This window comes from Protopterus annectens, chromosome 9.part0, assembly GCF_019279795.1.
Source record: "Protopterus annectens isolate FY-2018-M chromosome 9.part0, PAN1.0, whole genome shotgun sequence".
NCBI lineage: Eukaryota > Metazoa > Chordata > Ceratodontiformes > Protopteridae > Protopterus > Protopterus annectens.
The window spans coordinates 1,177,879,658-1,177,895,637 of record NC_056743.1 but is presented as its reverse complement, the minus strand read 5'-3'; the positions used below and the strand labels follow the sequence as shown (position 1 = coordinate 1,177,895,637).

The 15,980-nt window shown below is 40.2% G+C and overlaps 1 protein-coding gene across 1 annotated transcript; it reads right to left on the bottom strand.

Moving 5' to 3' along the window:
• Positions 1–329: 329 nt before the first annotated feature.
• Positions 330–3,860, bottom strand: MPEG1 (macrophage expressed 1). The gene has a single exon (XM_044084067.1). The coding sequence runs from the start codon at positions 3,694–3,696 to the stop codon at positions 1,504–1,506; it is 2,193 nt and encodes a 730-aa protein (XP_043940002.1). The 5' UTR covers positions 3,697–3,860; the 3' UTR covers positions 330–1,503.
• Between the last annotated feature and the right edge of the window lie 12,120 nt (positions 3,861–15,980).

Genomic DNA, 15,980 nt, shown 5'->3' with positions numbered 1-15,980 from the left:
ATTGGTGAAGCTACTGCTGCTTTAAGCAGGCACTTTTATAAAAAAAACATGTGACTACCAAGTGCCAGCAGCCAAAACAAATGCAAAATGAACTATGCAACACATGGTAGACAGCAAAATTTTAAGTTGAAGTATTATAGAGTGGTTTCATTAGTACAAACTGTGTTGCCTCAGTTTACACTGAAAACTTAACATTTTTAGTTATTCAGTTTTCCCTTACAAATATAAAGAAAATGTCATGATATTAGCCACTACTAGTGTATCACACAGAGAGTAAGAAAGAAAAGCCTAAAGTTAACAATGGAAGTCTTCAGGCCATGGGACATCAGTAGATATTAATACTTTTATTCAAAGTTAATATTAAAGTAGTCAGCAAAACAACATTCAAAGTAAACATTTTCAGATATTATGTGCTGCAGAAAGACATATCTTCAGTGTCATTCCACAACCTCCATATCTTTGCCAGAAAGATAACTGGAAAGATGCTTTAGTCAGAAAATATTTCCACAGACATTATCATTTGTTCGCTCAGCCTGTTGCTGTACTAAGACTTCTAATTTCTCCATTCAGTATTTACTTTACATCAGATCAAAATCCCTTATCCTAACAAGCAGACATTTTTTTTCCTAATGACTGTATGTTCCTTGAAAAAATATTACTGCTAGATGGATGCCAGCTCTAGATGTTTATGAAACACTCTCCAGTTAACCCGCCCTTCCTCTGGCCAGGATGTACTTAGCAAAAGGACACCCAGGTGTAATGCTGCAGCCAGCTGAATGCTCAAAGTCTGAGTGCCATTAAACAGTAGGCCAACCTTAAAACCTCAATTCTGTGCTTTCATCCCAAAAGGTGGTAATCACACCTGATCTTGCCATCAGATTAGCAGAAATGGAATGCTGGATTCCACGTAAATGCTTTTCCCATAGACCAGGGCACATCATATTGCAATGCACTGACACAGACAAAAAGAGTAGGAGAGTAGACATTTATGCATGTTCATTACTCACCATTTAATAATGTTATCAACTGAAAAATTTGAATGCTAACAGCATCAATGATGTAACTGAACTGTAAGATATCTGAGGCCACAATAACAGTGATTCATTATGTTATGGATAATGTTGTCTATAAAAACTGTATTAATCTCTCAAGCAACTTAAATGAGCTGCTACAAAGTAAATTAGCTACATCTTTTACTATTACTAATCAACAAGTTGCTGTGTGTACCGTCACTCAAGATGCACATTCCTGGAAACTTCTGTGCAATTTAATGTCTTAGCAAATTTATATTATCCTAAGTTGATTATATCCAAAATGACATCACAGCTAAAAGCAAGGTGAAAACAAAAGTCTGCATTACCTGTAGTAAGTGCAATCTACACAGTTAAAGAAAAATGAATTTTGCGTACATAGGATACTGTGGAGGTTATTTTATCCAGTAGCCCCCTTCCCCTCTCTTTAACAGAATTAAAACCAATACTGTGAGTCCAAATATTTGCTGTATTAAGCATCTTCAGTCACAGAGATGGCAGAAGACTGCTGTGTACTTTCAGCTGTCCCATAACTTGGCTGGTCTCCTATGTCAGAAGCATGATGTATTTCACTGTAACCTTGGCTTTTGTACCTCCTCCTCTTAACAACAATCACAGAGATGACAAAGACCACCACTACCACCACCACAGCAACAGAGATACCAACAGCAACCCCATTGGACTGTTTGGTGCTAGAGGTCTGAAAGAGCTGAATAAAATTTGTCTCATCTGAAGCATCTGCAATTTTCCACATTTGTGTTTTGAGGTCCTTAACCCAGGCACCCCCACTTTCGGGGTTCAGCACATAGAGAGTATCACGAGAGCTAATATTGAAAATGGGTGGATTGGTGAATGGGGGCAGCTTGATCGAAGGCAGTCTTTTCTCAAAAAGAGTGCCAGCCTTAATGCAATATCGAACTTCACAGCCATCACTAATGTAAGCCAAATGCTGAGTGAAACCCTTGGGGCACTTCATAGGATAACTGGTGGGGTTGCCCTGGTAGAAGAAATCTTGTAAGACCCCAGGACTTTGCCCCATCAGAGTACCAGCAAGAGGATTACCACTCTGACAACTAGTAAAGCCACCAAATGGTACTGAATATCTGAATCCCATTTCATAATCATCACTCACACAGACCTTTAGATTATCAAAGATATCCAGTGGAAAGAAGAAACTAGGGCAAGAATGAGTCCGACTGACAGGATTTTCAAGGTCTTTGCTGTAGAGACCACCAAATAAGTAACCAGATGACTGGGGAACAATGCCTGAGGCAGCACACCAATAGGCACTGAACACAGCTTTGCTGGTGTGATAGACTATACCACATTCAGTGTGGCAACAGCTAAAAAATAACCAGCAAGAATGGCATTTTTCATGGCATTCTGGGTCTGGAGTCACAACTGTCTTCTCCTCACTGTGTAGCAGTATGGCAGTATAGTCAACTGGACATGAAAAATCTCCTGTAAGCAGGTTCTTGGTCCTGTACGTCTTACAGATTGATTCAGTTGCATAACCAGAGATGCCATGACATTCTTGGTACATGCCCCCAAAAGTAAAATTAGTGTTCATCTGCTGGCATGTTCCATCATCTACATTGGCCTGAAAGTTAAAGTTGGGGGAGTCAGAGGTGATACATCCTGGGTGGGTGTTAATGGCATAGTAAAGGCGGATAGCCTGTTCTACAGTTTTGGCCAAACGCTTCACTGTAGGATGTGGCAAATGAGGAAGGGTTTCTGTGTTAATAAAAAATGGTATAGGCAGTCCAAATTTACCAATTGCAACAAGGTGGTTAGGGGTGCCTTCCTGCCATTTCTGTAAGGTAATGCCAGGGTAAAATGGCACACTTCCATGACTTTCAATCTTTGAATCAACTGTATTATCAATGTACTTTTTTACTGCCTCTTGCTGGGAACTAGTTCCCCCACCAATGCCGATATTAACTTTATCAAAAAAATTGATAGTAGCAGAACCTGTAACAGTTTGTTTTTGGCTCACATAGTCCTCAACATAGGTGAATTTGACTTGGTCCTCCTGTATCAAGGTGGCACCTGCATCCACACTGGTAAGGACATGGGTACCATAGTTAAGAATAAGCATTTCTGCAAGGTATTTGGCCTCACGGGTCTGATTGTTTTCCAGGTAGTTAGCAATATCCATCAGCTGCTTCTTAAAAGTGTTATCAAATGTGAAGTAGGGCTTTGCCTTGACAGAATAGATGAAGTACTTCACTTGGACACGAGTTGTCACTGTTTGATCATAAACATTATGCATTTTGGTGCGCTCCAAACCTGCAGAAAATTTGCCATTTAGAACAGAGAAGAAGGATGCTTCAGCATTGACAGAGTCAGCAATGGTATCTTTGTAATACACCCAATTTTCGATGATTTCTGAATTAATGTCCAGGTTGCTCTGACGCTGTGGTGTCACATAGACATCATCTGGGATTAAGTACTCACCATCCTCAGTGGTCCTGCAATGAGAGTAATTTAAACTCATTACTGTTCCCATATCCATATTACGAAGATTGTCCCAGCCACCTCCTGGTAGCACCTCCAAGACGGGCAGCTTCTCCTCCTTTGTACACTGTCGGAATCCATCACCTGCATCTTGCCCTGATGTAGTCTGGAACAGAAGGATACCAAAGCTGAGGAAGATGCTAAGCATAGCTGATCAGGAGCGTGGAAAATACAAAGTGCCCTCAGACTCAAGAAAACAATAAAATGTGAAGAAAAACTTTTGCAAACAAATGTATCTGTCTTTAAAAGAGAATTCAAGCAGAGCAGCAACAGCTACGACGAGTGAAACGGCTGAGCTTTATTTGTTTGGGAGACAAAATGGGAGGGGTTTTGGAAACTCCACACTTCAATAGTTTCGAGTTGAATCATAAGCATGGCATGACTGCACTTTACTTCTCTACTGAATAATTTATTTATTTACTTTTTAACAAAGAATGAAGGGACGTTTTCAGTAAAAAAATGAGAAGTAGACAGACTTTGTTTCCTGTTGTCATTACTTTATCAGCTTTTGATTTCTGGGAACAAAAACTAAAGCGAAGGTACACCATCTCATACAAAACTGTAAAATAAATTCTGGATTCCTCATTCTTTATGTGATCTAAATTTGGAATCACATTACTTTCTTGTTTGCTTAAACTGTTTTTCAATTTCCTCATTCCTTATGTGCTCTACACTGCTTTAGAAGCAGTTAGAATAACCTGTTTTCTGATACCAATGTACTCTCACTGTAACAAAACAATCACTCTTGAAATGCCAGAGAAAGTATCAGTATTTTAGGTTTGCCTATGTACTCTCAGGCATGCAGAACCACATTGGTAACTTCAACTTTTTAGTTTTATATAGTTTTAAAAGTAAATAAAGCAGGAAGCTCCAAACTATGGTTGGAAGTTGTCTTTCTGGATCTCAAAGCAATAGCTGTTTCACTCACAGTATTATGAAACTACAATGTGTAACTTCAGGTGCTCCCTTAACCTCAAAAACATAAAAAGCAATGATTTTCTAATAGTCATGCAAGATTACACTATTCAGAGCATAGTAAATGTTGCACTGCTTTTTCACTTTCTTTTTGTAGTTTATAATGTACTGCATTCGTGAAAATAAAGTACAGAATGTAGCAAAACAAGACTGTAACAGAACAGAAAGAAGACTGTGCTAGCCATTACATGCAGTGAACACCTCACCAGCTCTCACAATGTGTCTGGAATGCAGCTAAACAGGTATTTTTGAAAGAGGAAGATAGAGAGAGAGACAAAACAATTGTCCCACAATACAAGTATTCATAAAGCACTTTCACTTCAAAACAAATGTTCCATGGCAGCAAAATTTCTTTGTATCAGTCCTGATGCATTTGTTACTACAGTTCATTGTAGAAATAGGTAATTATCAAGGTTGCTTGCCCCTGTGCAATGAAATTTTACAGTACAGGCAACAGGATCACTGTCACACTAAATTAGAAACACCAAGATAGACCAACACATTTTTATTATTTATTTTATTTTACATTTGTTTACCGGCAAGGTCCAACTGGACACAGGTCCATTTTCAGTGGAGGTCAGGGGAGAAAAGCTCCAATAACAGTAAAATACAATGGATACACATTCACTAGATAAATCATACAGGGGCTCAATACCGTTGAGCATACTTAGCATGCAATATAATAGATAGCATTAACAAGATAAAATAATACAGGAGTTCTTTTTCAGTTGAGCATACCTTGGAAATAACAACATCTTATAACATAACTAAGAGTGAGTAATTACTAATATAACTGTTTGAATCTCTGTGATTTCTTTTTTTTTTTTTTTTTAGAAATCTAGGGGCTTTATCTATGGGAAAACAAGTAGGGAGAGTGGGAAGTAGACAGCCATCATTTTAAAGTTAGTAGAATCCCAGCAACCATGAGTTTATATTGAACTGTAAAGGGTTAAAATGAAATTGCACGTGTTCCAGACAGTTAGTGCATGCATGTCCTAAAAGGTTAGTTTGTTTGCAACAGCATAAACGGAACCATGGAAAAGTACAAGCTGCTAAGTAAGTTTCATTTCCTGAGTCATGAGGCAGCATTCTTTCTAAATCACATGGTAGAAAGAAACTTATACCATACTAAGATGTAGATAAGAAGGTGCAAATCTATTTTACTAAAAGTACAGTTGTGTACACTTACCATAAATGTAGATGTTCGAGTGTATTCACTGTTGCAGTCATTACATTTGGGTAATCTGCTGGCAGGTTGCCCTCAGTCGGCCTGAATTCCAAAGTCTTGGGTCCTGCGTCGGTTGCTGTCTTCTCTTCCATGACGTCAGGTCATCAGGGGTATAAAACATGCAGCCGATGCCATTTTCTTTAGTTTTTCTTGCCCCCGATGTCAGGTGCCCCCAAAAAGAAGCAAATGCACCACATAGGTTGTAGAAGATAGAGATGGAAAGATAAAATTCAGAATGACAGGGGGATGGAGGGAGGGTAACCTGGACTGCAACAGTGAGTATACTCGAACATCTACATTTATGGTAAGTGTACACAACTGTACTATGTTCTTCGTGTTTCACTGTTGCAGTCATTACATTTGGGTAGAATCCCAAGGCAATGGTTGGGGGGCTGGAGCTAAACAGCATTAGGTGCGGCTATAAGGCCCTGCAGCACTGCAGTGGCAAAGCCTGCCCTGGACTTAGAGTAAAGAGGCAAATGGTAATGCTTTGTAAAGGTGTGAACAGAACTCCAAGTAGCAGCCTCTAGAATGTCTTTGGTTGGTACTCCTCTGAGAAAGGCTGCTGAAGTAGCTGCAGCTCTGGTGGAATGAGACCTAATGCCCTTTGGCACAGGTTTACCATAGTGTAAGTAGCAGAAATGGATGCAGTGGCTTATCCACTTTGAAATTGTCTGCTGTGAAATAGCCTTTCCTTCTGATCCTGCAGCATATGACACTAGTAATTGCTCAGTTTTTCTTATACCTTTAGTACTGCTCAAGTAGAATCTTAGCTGTCTGTGTATGTCCAAGGAATGCAGAATTCTCTCCCCCTTGTTCTGCGGATTTGGATAGAAAGTTGGCAGATGAATTGTTTGGTTAAGGGCCACACTGGAAACCACCTTAGGCATAAAAGTAGGATTTGTTCTCAGAGACACCCTGTCTGGGTAGAATATGATAAAAGGCTCTACAGCCATGAGGGCCTGTAGCTCTGAAACTCTTCTTGCTGAAGTAATTGCTAGCAGCAGAGCTGTTTTCCATGATAAGAACTTTAGATCAGCGGTAGCAGCTGGTTCAAATGGAGGCAGGGTGAGCTTTTCCAACACATAATTTAGGTCCCATGCAGGTAATGGTGATCTTCTAGGAGGCCTTAAATTTTTGGCTCCTCTAAGATACTGCTTTAGTAAAGGATGAGAAACGATTTGTGGCTCTGCATTGTAATAAACCAAAATAGCAGAGGCATGGATTTTGATTGATGAGAAAGATAGGCCTTTGTCAAGCATCTCAGTTAAGTATAGTAATATCTGAGGAATATTTGGTTCTGCTGTATCAGTTCCTTGTGCTTGATCCAAGCACAGAATCTCTTCCATTTGTCCCTACCTGGGTTGCTGGAAATATATTTTCTAGTACTAGGCCTTCTGGCTTCCAAAATGACATCCATCACAGCTTTACTGAGAGGTGTTGTTTGTATGACTACATGATTAGCCATGCTGCCAGGTTCAGAGTCTGTAGTTGACTGTGCAGGATCTGATTGTTTTGCTGGGACAGTAGTTGTGATCTTTGAGGTAAGGTCCAAGCTGGGTATTGAGACAAGTTCCTTACGACTGGGTACCAGTATTGGTGGGGCCAGTCCAGGGCAATTAATATCATCTTTGACTTCTCGTCAGACTTTTAGGAGGTCCTTGGGTAGAAGAGGCAGAGGAGGAAAGGCGTAAACAAATAGGTTTTTCCAACTGAAGGATAGGGCGTCCACTTTCCATGCTTGTCTGTGATAAGGCCTTGTACAGAATTTTTTCAATTGATAATTTTGAGGAGAAGCAAATAGATCTATGTATGGGCTCCCCCATTTCTCTGTTATCATGTTGAAGACTTGTGGATTTAGTTTCCACTCGTGAGGATCCATAAGGTTTTTGCTTAAATCGTCTGCCAGAGTGTTTTATCTTCCTGGCAGGGATTGAGCTTGAAGATGTATTTGGTAGGTCAAAGCTGTGTCCCACAGTGCCATGGCTAATCTGCAAAGGGGGTATGAGTGTGTGCCCCCTTGCTTGTTTATATACCACATGACTGTGGTGTTGTCCGTCTTTATCAGTAGTTGTCCTGGATGAAGTAAGTCCTTGAAGGCTGCTAGAGCATTTTGAACAGCTAGCATCTCTTTCTGGTTGATATGCAGATGCATTTGTTTTGGTGTCCATAAGCCCTGAATGCCTCTTCCTCCCATGTGGGCCCCCCAGGCATAATCTGATGAGTCTGTTGTTAAGGTTTGACTAGCAGGGGGGAGAGTGAAGGGCAGTCCCAAGTTTTGGTGACATGCCTTTGCCCACCATAGAAACTCCTGCACCAGGCAGGGAATGAGAGGAATCATTGTTTCCAGACTGTGTGAATGTTGACTGCATAAACTTTTAGGTACCATTGAAGTTTCCTCATATGCAGTCTTGCATATGGAATTAGTAGGATGCAGGATGCCGTGAAGCCCAGAGCCTGCAGAATATGTCTTGCAGAAGACTGGGTTTTTGTTGCCATCAGTGAAGTAAGTAGTCAGTTGCCTTTGCTTGTTTGGCGTGAGGTAAGCCGGCAGTTGTATCTAAGCTTGCACCCAGGAATGTTATCTTTTGAGAGGGTACCAGTTGTGGTTTCATTTTGTTTATTGTGTACCCTAGGCATGTTAGAAGCCTTCTCACAAATGCCAGGTGTCGAAGAAGAGTGTCCTTGCTCTCTTTTTGAATGAGACAGTCGTCCAAGTAAGGATATATTTGTATACTTCTTTGTCTGCAAAATGCAATTACTGGTGCCAGGCACTTTGTAAAGACCCTGGGCACAGTAGATAAGCCAAAGGGCACTGCAGAGAATCGGTAATGCATTAAGCCAGCCTTGAATCTGAGGTATCTTCTGCACGACTGTCTTAATGGGACTTGCAGGTATGCCTCTTTTAGGTCTAAAGTCACCAGCCAAGCATTCTTGCCCAGCATGGGCAGAAGCTGCTGCAAAGTCAGCATTTTTTATTTATTTATTTTTATTTATTTATTTTACATTTGTTGACCGGGCTAGTCTAACTGGACATATATCCGTTTACAGCAGAGGCCCGGGGAGAAAAGCTCCAGTACAGGTAAAATAACAATGATATTTAACAAAGAAATTATTATTCATAAAAATATACAAGGTATAAGAGAGAATTGCAAAAAAGATTTAAATACTTATAAGTCAAGTTATACAAAATAAAAATAATATCAAAATACTGAAGTTAATATAATAGCAGGCATACTTTTAAGATGCAACTCTCAAAACTAGAAAGTGTCAGATAGGAGTTTTGAATTTTGGAATGTCCAGGTATGTGTTCAAAATCGATAAATCTAGTATTGGCCGCCAGGCCTTGTCCTTTCTGGGTACCAAGAACAGCCTTGAGTAAAAACCTTGTCCTTTTTCCTGTTCTGGTACTGTCTGAATGCCCCCATATCCATGAGGGACGTAACCTGTTTCTGTGCCTCTGCCCATTGATTTTTTGGCAGATCTGGCCAACCATTTGCCATTGGCAGAGTGTGGTAATGGAATCTGTACCCCTGTGATACGATGTTTAGTACCCACTTGTCCTGGGTTAACTGCCAATTTTGAGCAAAAAGTGCTAATTTTCCCCATATGGGTGCTGCCAAAAGTTAAGTGCTTGGTGTAGGCAGAGGGAAGTCATTGGGATTGCTTTCTGTAGGTTTACACTTTATTTCCTCCAGATTTGGAGGTGGAAGTGCCCCATTGCTTTGACCTGTATGAATTTTGCGCCTGGTATCTGGAACCCTTAGGGCATCTGGATTTGCCCCTTTGAGCTCTGTCTGACACAGGAAAGGACCAATTTTTTTTGTTGGCCAGTGTCTACTGAATCTTGGTGGCTGCACTTGCAAGAAGTCGTTAACAGTTTGCATAGACTTAGCTTTGTCTTCCATTTTCTTTAGAACCTCTTCTGCCTTAATACCAAACAGAGAATCATGCTGTAAAGGTGCATCTAGCAATTTAGCTTTAACATGATCAGGCAAATTTTGTTCATTTAACCAGGCATGCCTTCTAATCACAGATCCAGTAACTGCGGCCCTGCAGGAGGCCTCTAAGGAATCAAAACCACATTGCAAAGTACGCTTTCCAACTTGTTCAGCTGCATGCAATAATTCCTGCAATTCCTTATTTTCTGCACATTCTGAAATCAACATCATTTTCTGTTTCAGCAATCCCATAACATGTTGTTGGTACTTAATCATATGAAATTGACAGTTTAAGGCCCTGACTGCCAAGGTTGCAGATGTATAAACATTTTTCCCCATCTGTCTAGTGCCCTTGAATCTCTGTCAGAGGGTGTAGGATTTTTTGCTGTTGAGGCCTTAACTCCCTTTGGACCCTATGAAATAGTTTCAGGATCAGCAGCAGGGTTTCTAAATAAAAAAATTATGTGAGTCAGGTACCCTGTAATATCTGTCAGGCTTACTGGGAGCCAGAGGTAAGGAGTCAGGGGTCAAGCTTGACTCCGAAAACACATCATCCACAATGTCTAAAACGGGGATGGCTAAAGGCTTGTGCTGAGGGAGAAGAAGGAAATCTCTGTCTCTTTTTTGATTCTGAGAAATCTTGACTCTCCCAGTGAAAATGCTCCCTCAAAGTATGCAAGCTTTCTCCAAATTAATAATCCTTAGGAGGAGATGCAGATGGAATAGACTCCTCAGCATCAGAATCCTCATAAGGAGGTACAGACAATTCCTGATCAGAAGAGGAATCAGAAGAAATAGAAACCTGATCTGAAGATTCATAATCAGTGTCTTGCCTAGGCGGCCTCTTATCTGGAGGGGGATGGGTACCTCTGATCAAGGTAATAAGGTCTTCAGCCATTCTGATCATCTGTTTTTTAGGTATAGAGGCCCTGTGCACGTGGCTCATGCGTCGATTTTTTAGTTTTAGAAGTTGCTTTTGTCTTTGGTTTTGCAGCTGTTGTCAGTTTGATATACAAATGTTGAGGTCTGAATACACCCTCAGAAGCCGGTGCCTGCTCAGCGGCTCCGGACCCATCCGAGGGGGATACATCCGTCGGTCCAATACCTTGAGTATCTTGCAGCATGCCGGACTCCACACGGGTGTCGGTAAAAGCCTGCAACTCGAAGGTAGCGGGTATCAGGGGCTGCGAAAGCGCCTCACTGAGTACCGGCGACTGGCTTAGGAGAAGCTTTGTTGTCGGTTTTGGATCTCGACTGCCTTTCTCTGTCCTTTTCTTTGCGTTTTTTATGTACTCCGGTAGTCGGATTGCTATCCGACGATATTTCTGGGTAGTTAAATCTATTTCCAAAATACTTTGATGCAAAAATATACCGACATTTAATAGTGCGTTGGTCAAATCTAGCACAAAACCGACAGCCAGGCACATTGTGATCACGGCCTAGGCAAGGAATACAGTATAAATGGAAATCCTTATGAGGTATTTGCTTCCCACAAGTAATATAATTATTAACGTTTTCTGACATCGGTAAAAAGCAAGAAAAAAGTTTCCCCAATGGGGTACTTAGCTTTAGTGAAGTCTTTGGTTCTGAAACTCAAACTCAAATTTTTCAGTAGTCGGCTGACCGGCTCTTGCAAAAATGCTTCTGCTTCGGGCACCGCGCGGCAAGAAAGACTGGAGAAAATGGCATCGGCTGCATGTTTTATACCCCTGACGACCTGACATCGTCGTGGAAGAGAAGAGAGCAACCGACGCAGGACCCAAGACTTTGGAATTCAGGCAGACTGAGGGCAACCTGCCAGCAGATTACCCAAATGTAATGACTGCAACAGTGAAACACAAAGAACATCTAAAGAATAAACTGTATTAGTTAGTATTTTTCTATTGGATACTGGCAGTGGTATGGCTAATAAAGGTTATTACTTTGTTATAATGTTTTCCTATAAAAAATCATAAATTCTTCTGTTCGGGGAAACACATGACTGAGTAATGTCTCCCACATGTCTTAGTTCTTTTAATAAATTATATTTTATTCTGCCAGTGGCTGAAGTTTATTTTATTATAGATAAACCTTAACAGATGGTGTAAAGACTCTGATGTTTTTTTTTTCTTTTTCCAAACTGCCTGGAGCTGCTTCTTCAAAAAAAATCACTTTATTGTCCCTTTGACAGTCTTCTGTCTAGTATATTTTCTGTGGCATCAGTTCAGAACTGCACCTCTCTTTGAAACTTTCAGTCTTGGCAGACATTCAGGTTTCTACAGCTAAGTGTAGCTTTTGTATTTGTCTGGGTTAGTATATGAGTGGAATATCTTTTATTTTTTTATTGACAGTGTAAGTTTTCTTTAAAATGGGAGCAAATGTGGGTACTTTAAAAAACAGAGTTTGGTACTCCTGGAAGACACATCTTTCAAAATTGTAACAAAAGATAGTTGTCTTTACTTAGGTAAATGGCATCAGCTCACTAAAAATTATGCAAACCGACTTTTCCACCTGCAGGTACTTTTAATAAAAATATTCTATTAAACTTACAAAAAAGATTTAGAAAAAAGGTAATAAAGTCCCTTCCAGCTACTGGTCAGCCTTTAATGCATGACAGGTAAAATCTAAAGACAGAAAAAAAGATTCAATAGCTTGCAGTTTAAAACATAAAGCAACTAAACTTGAAACACAGTTACAAGCTGGTAATAAGACAGATACTCGTCTATAACATTCTGATTGTCAGGAACAAAGCAGTTATGGGCTCTATCCCCTTAAGAAACTACAGAAATTACACCTTAGCCATGGCAAGTCGTCTAATGACGACTGTTTAGTTTTGGCCATCCCTACCACTGCCATCTTAAAATGCACCACCATCTCCCCTTGACCAGCAAGATTCTGCTATCCCTTCTTCCACCTCAGAAATTATTACTCCACCACCTCCTCAAGGAGGACAACCTTCAGAGTTGTCCACCTCCACTAGCCAAATAACACAACCTCCTAAGTCCGTCTCCTTCCTCTAACCAAACTGGAACTTCTTCTTCTGTTTCAAACCATGTCTGGTCAAAATTACCTGAAATGTTTATTAGCTTTACAAAATGATGTACAAGAGGTATTATCTTCTCTTCCTAGACAGCAAAAGCTATGTTCACGTACATTTTTTTACTCAATTCCCAAAAATTCTAGATGGAAATGGCTATTCTGGTCCTGATAAATTTAATCCAGATAAAAATGATTCTGATTCCTCCTTGGACGAAAATGGAGTAGCATAGTTACTCCAACTGCCCATCTACGTCCTCTGCGACAAGTCCCAAACCCAGCACACGGCAGAGATGAAGCAGCACCTTCCACTATAAATGTGGTCTCCCCTTGGTCTGTGGTTGATTTCAAACTATTTTGGACTCTCAAAACAAATCCTGCAAAATATGCAAACATCTTAAAAGGGCATGTTCAGCTGCAAAATCCTACTTTAAAAGATCTCAGAGTAGTGATGGACACATCTATTCTGCCTGATTTATTTAAACGTATTTGGAATCATGCTAATATACCAGACCCTATTCCCCAACAAACAAACGGAGAGGCTTTTCAGGCCAGCTAGGACTCGCTTATTACAGGCTGTTACTACAGTATGTCCACTGGTACCTATCTGGTTCCAAATAAATGCAGTCAAACAGAGAGGGTCCAAATGGAGAGATGAAAAGTCAGTAAGCAAAGGAGAGTGCTAAAACTGAATTCATCCTGAAGTCTTGGTGAGTACCTTCACAAGGTGGACCCTGTTTTCACAAAATCTCACCAAGGCGACACTGATATATAGACTGTATTTATATAGCATATATCATGGACAGAAGTAGGTCAAAAACTAAAAAAGATGGCTGGGTGCACAAGACCCAGGATGAAAAAGTGCCCAATCCTGGTAAGCGCACTGGTACCAGGACTGGAAAAGATGACAGTGCAGAATCTTCAAAATACAGAAACATTACTACAATGGGGCTAGGCCGGGCCCAGTGGGAGTATGCCCCCCCCCCCCCCCACCATTGTAGAAGGAAGAAGAAATCCATAAAAATCACAAAAACTAATAGGCCAAAAAAGAGCCATAAAGACGTTAAAGTGGACTATTGAGAATAAGAAAGAAATTATGTATTGTTACTATTATGCAAAAAGCCCAAAATTTCCAGACATAAGATATAAGATATACAAAAGGATTAAGACAGAAATTAAAGGGAAGAAAAATACTTCCACAAGAAAAACTGTCAGAAGCTTCAAATGAAAATATGTGTTCATTAATACAACAGATTTGTGAAAAACAGTATACAGATCAGGAAACCTTGATCTGTTTGGAAAAGAAGCATTTGAGGAAGTGCAAAAATACAAACAACAAAATCAAGAGATATTTGAAAAGTATAAACAAGAAATATGGACATGGGAAAGAAAGAGAGATTTGATATGGTGCAATATTTATGCAAAAGAGAAAGCCAAATTAATCAATGTAAAGATGGCAGCCCCAAAGATATTCGAAGAGAAATATGACAAAAGCATCCGGATATGGAAAATTTCACAATAAAAACATAATATCACAAAGATGGAAAGCAGAAAAGAAGTTTAGTAAAGTAAAAGTTAAAAAAAAAATAAAAGTTAAATTATGGAGTGCCTGCGAAGGGAAGGATTTGGTGTAGCAGGTCTAACACAGGTTACATCACAGGATGGCTCAAGTCAGCAAAGTAGGGAGAAACAGGAAGATCAGGAAACATCTGAAGAAGAAATATGGACATGGGAAAGAAAAAGACATGTAATATGGTGTAATATTTGTGCAAAGGAGAAAGCAAAACTAACCAATACAAAAAGATCAGCACCAAAGATATTTGAAGAAAGATACAAGCAAAGGAATCTAGACATGGAAAACTTTACAATACAAAAAATAAGAAGAAAAAGAGGAAAAGCAGAAAAGGAGATTAGTAATGGAGAAGTTAAAGAAATAGGAACTGAGGCCATGGAGCACCTGCAAAGTGAAAGATTTAGTGTAGAAAATCTAATTCAGAAAGCACCAGAACAGGATAGAGTAATGGATAGCCAAACTAAGGGGAAACCAATGGAGCAGAAAGCAATTAGATGCCACACGAAGATAATTTGGAACCTTTCACAGGAAAGCAGTATAGATGTACACTTGAAGCTAGACAGCAAGGGGAGGAACAGGAAACTGGAAACTCTGATGTAATCAATGTTGAGGAGTGATGATGAGTGATAGGCCAGTGAGTTCCCATATGATAGAGCAATGGATGGAACAGGATGAAACTGAAGAGAATGTGCCACAGGAACATGCTATAGAATCTCCTATAGAATGCCCGCAAGAATTGGAAAACAAGGGATGTGCCCTCAGTTTAGAAGAAAATGAGCTAAGAGAAGAGTTGCTTGAATTAACAGACACAGACATATATATTAAGATCAATGAAAGAAATAGACTGCAGAAGGTTAATAAAACGCAAAAAGTCAGAAGTCAGATAAAACAAATGAACACAGTAATTAGGACTATTCACAGAGATTCATGTGATATAACAGAAGTAAACAGGATCTATTACTGTAGTGCTAAATTAATAACTGATAAAGTTCTACCACAAGAACACAGGGTAGTGAGGGAAAGGAAGGAGAGAAATTGAATACCATCATGGAAGTATCGAAAAGAGAAAACTATAAAGCAACTAAGACAAGAAGTGTCACTATTAGAAGAGTATAGGTTCATAGGTTCATACTAGGCTATCTGCCCTAGGGCATTTATAAGCCTAGCCAGAGTGTGTTTGGCTTTCACCACCCATTTTAAATTAATTATGCTATGCCCTTTTTCGAGGTTAGTATACTGTGCCTCTGTCTAACAGTGACACAGAAGTGATACCCGGGGTAAACCTACGATCTCCCATCCACTCATCAAGATTCCTCTTGAAGAGAGTCAGTGAGGGACTCTGCCTAACCTGGACTGGGATTTTATTACAGAGTGAAGTGAGCCTCTGGTTTATGAATCTGTCCCTCCAGCATGTCCTATTTATTTCAGTGCTGAGGTTCAAGTCTCTCGAGCGCGTAGCTTGATGGGATTTGGATTTTCTGAGGTGCAGCATGCCCATTAATTCCGGGTTGGACATGGCTTTATACATCAGGCACAGATCACCTCTGAGCAGGCGGTATGCCACTGAGTAGAGCTGGAGTTTCTTTAACCGGGCAGCATATGGCATCTGTTTGAGCCCTTTGATCCTCTTGGTGAGGTACTTTTGGGGTCTTTCCAGTTGCTGCAGGTGTCTGGTAAGGTACATCCCAAAAGGGGCACTG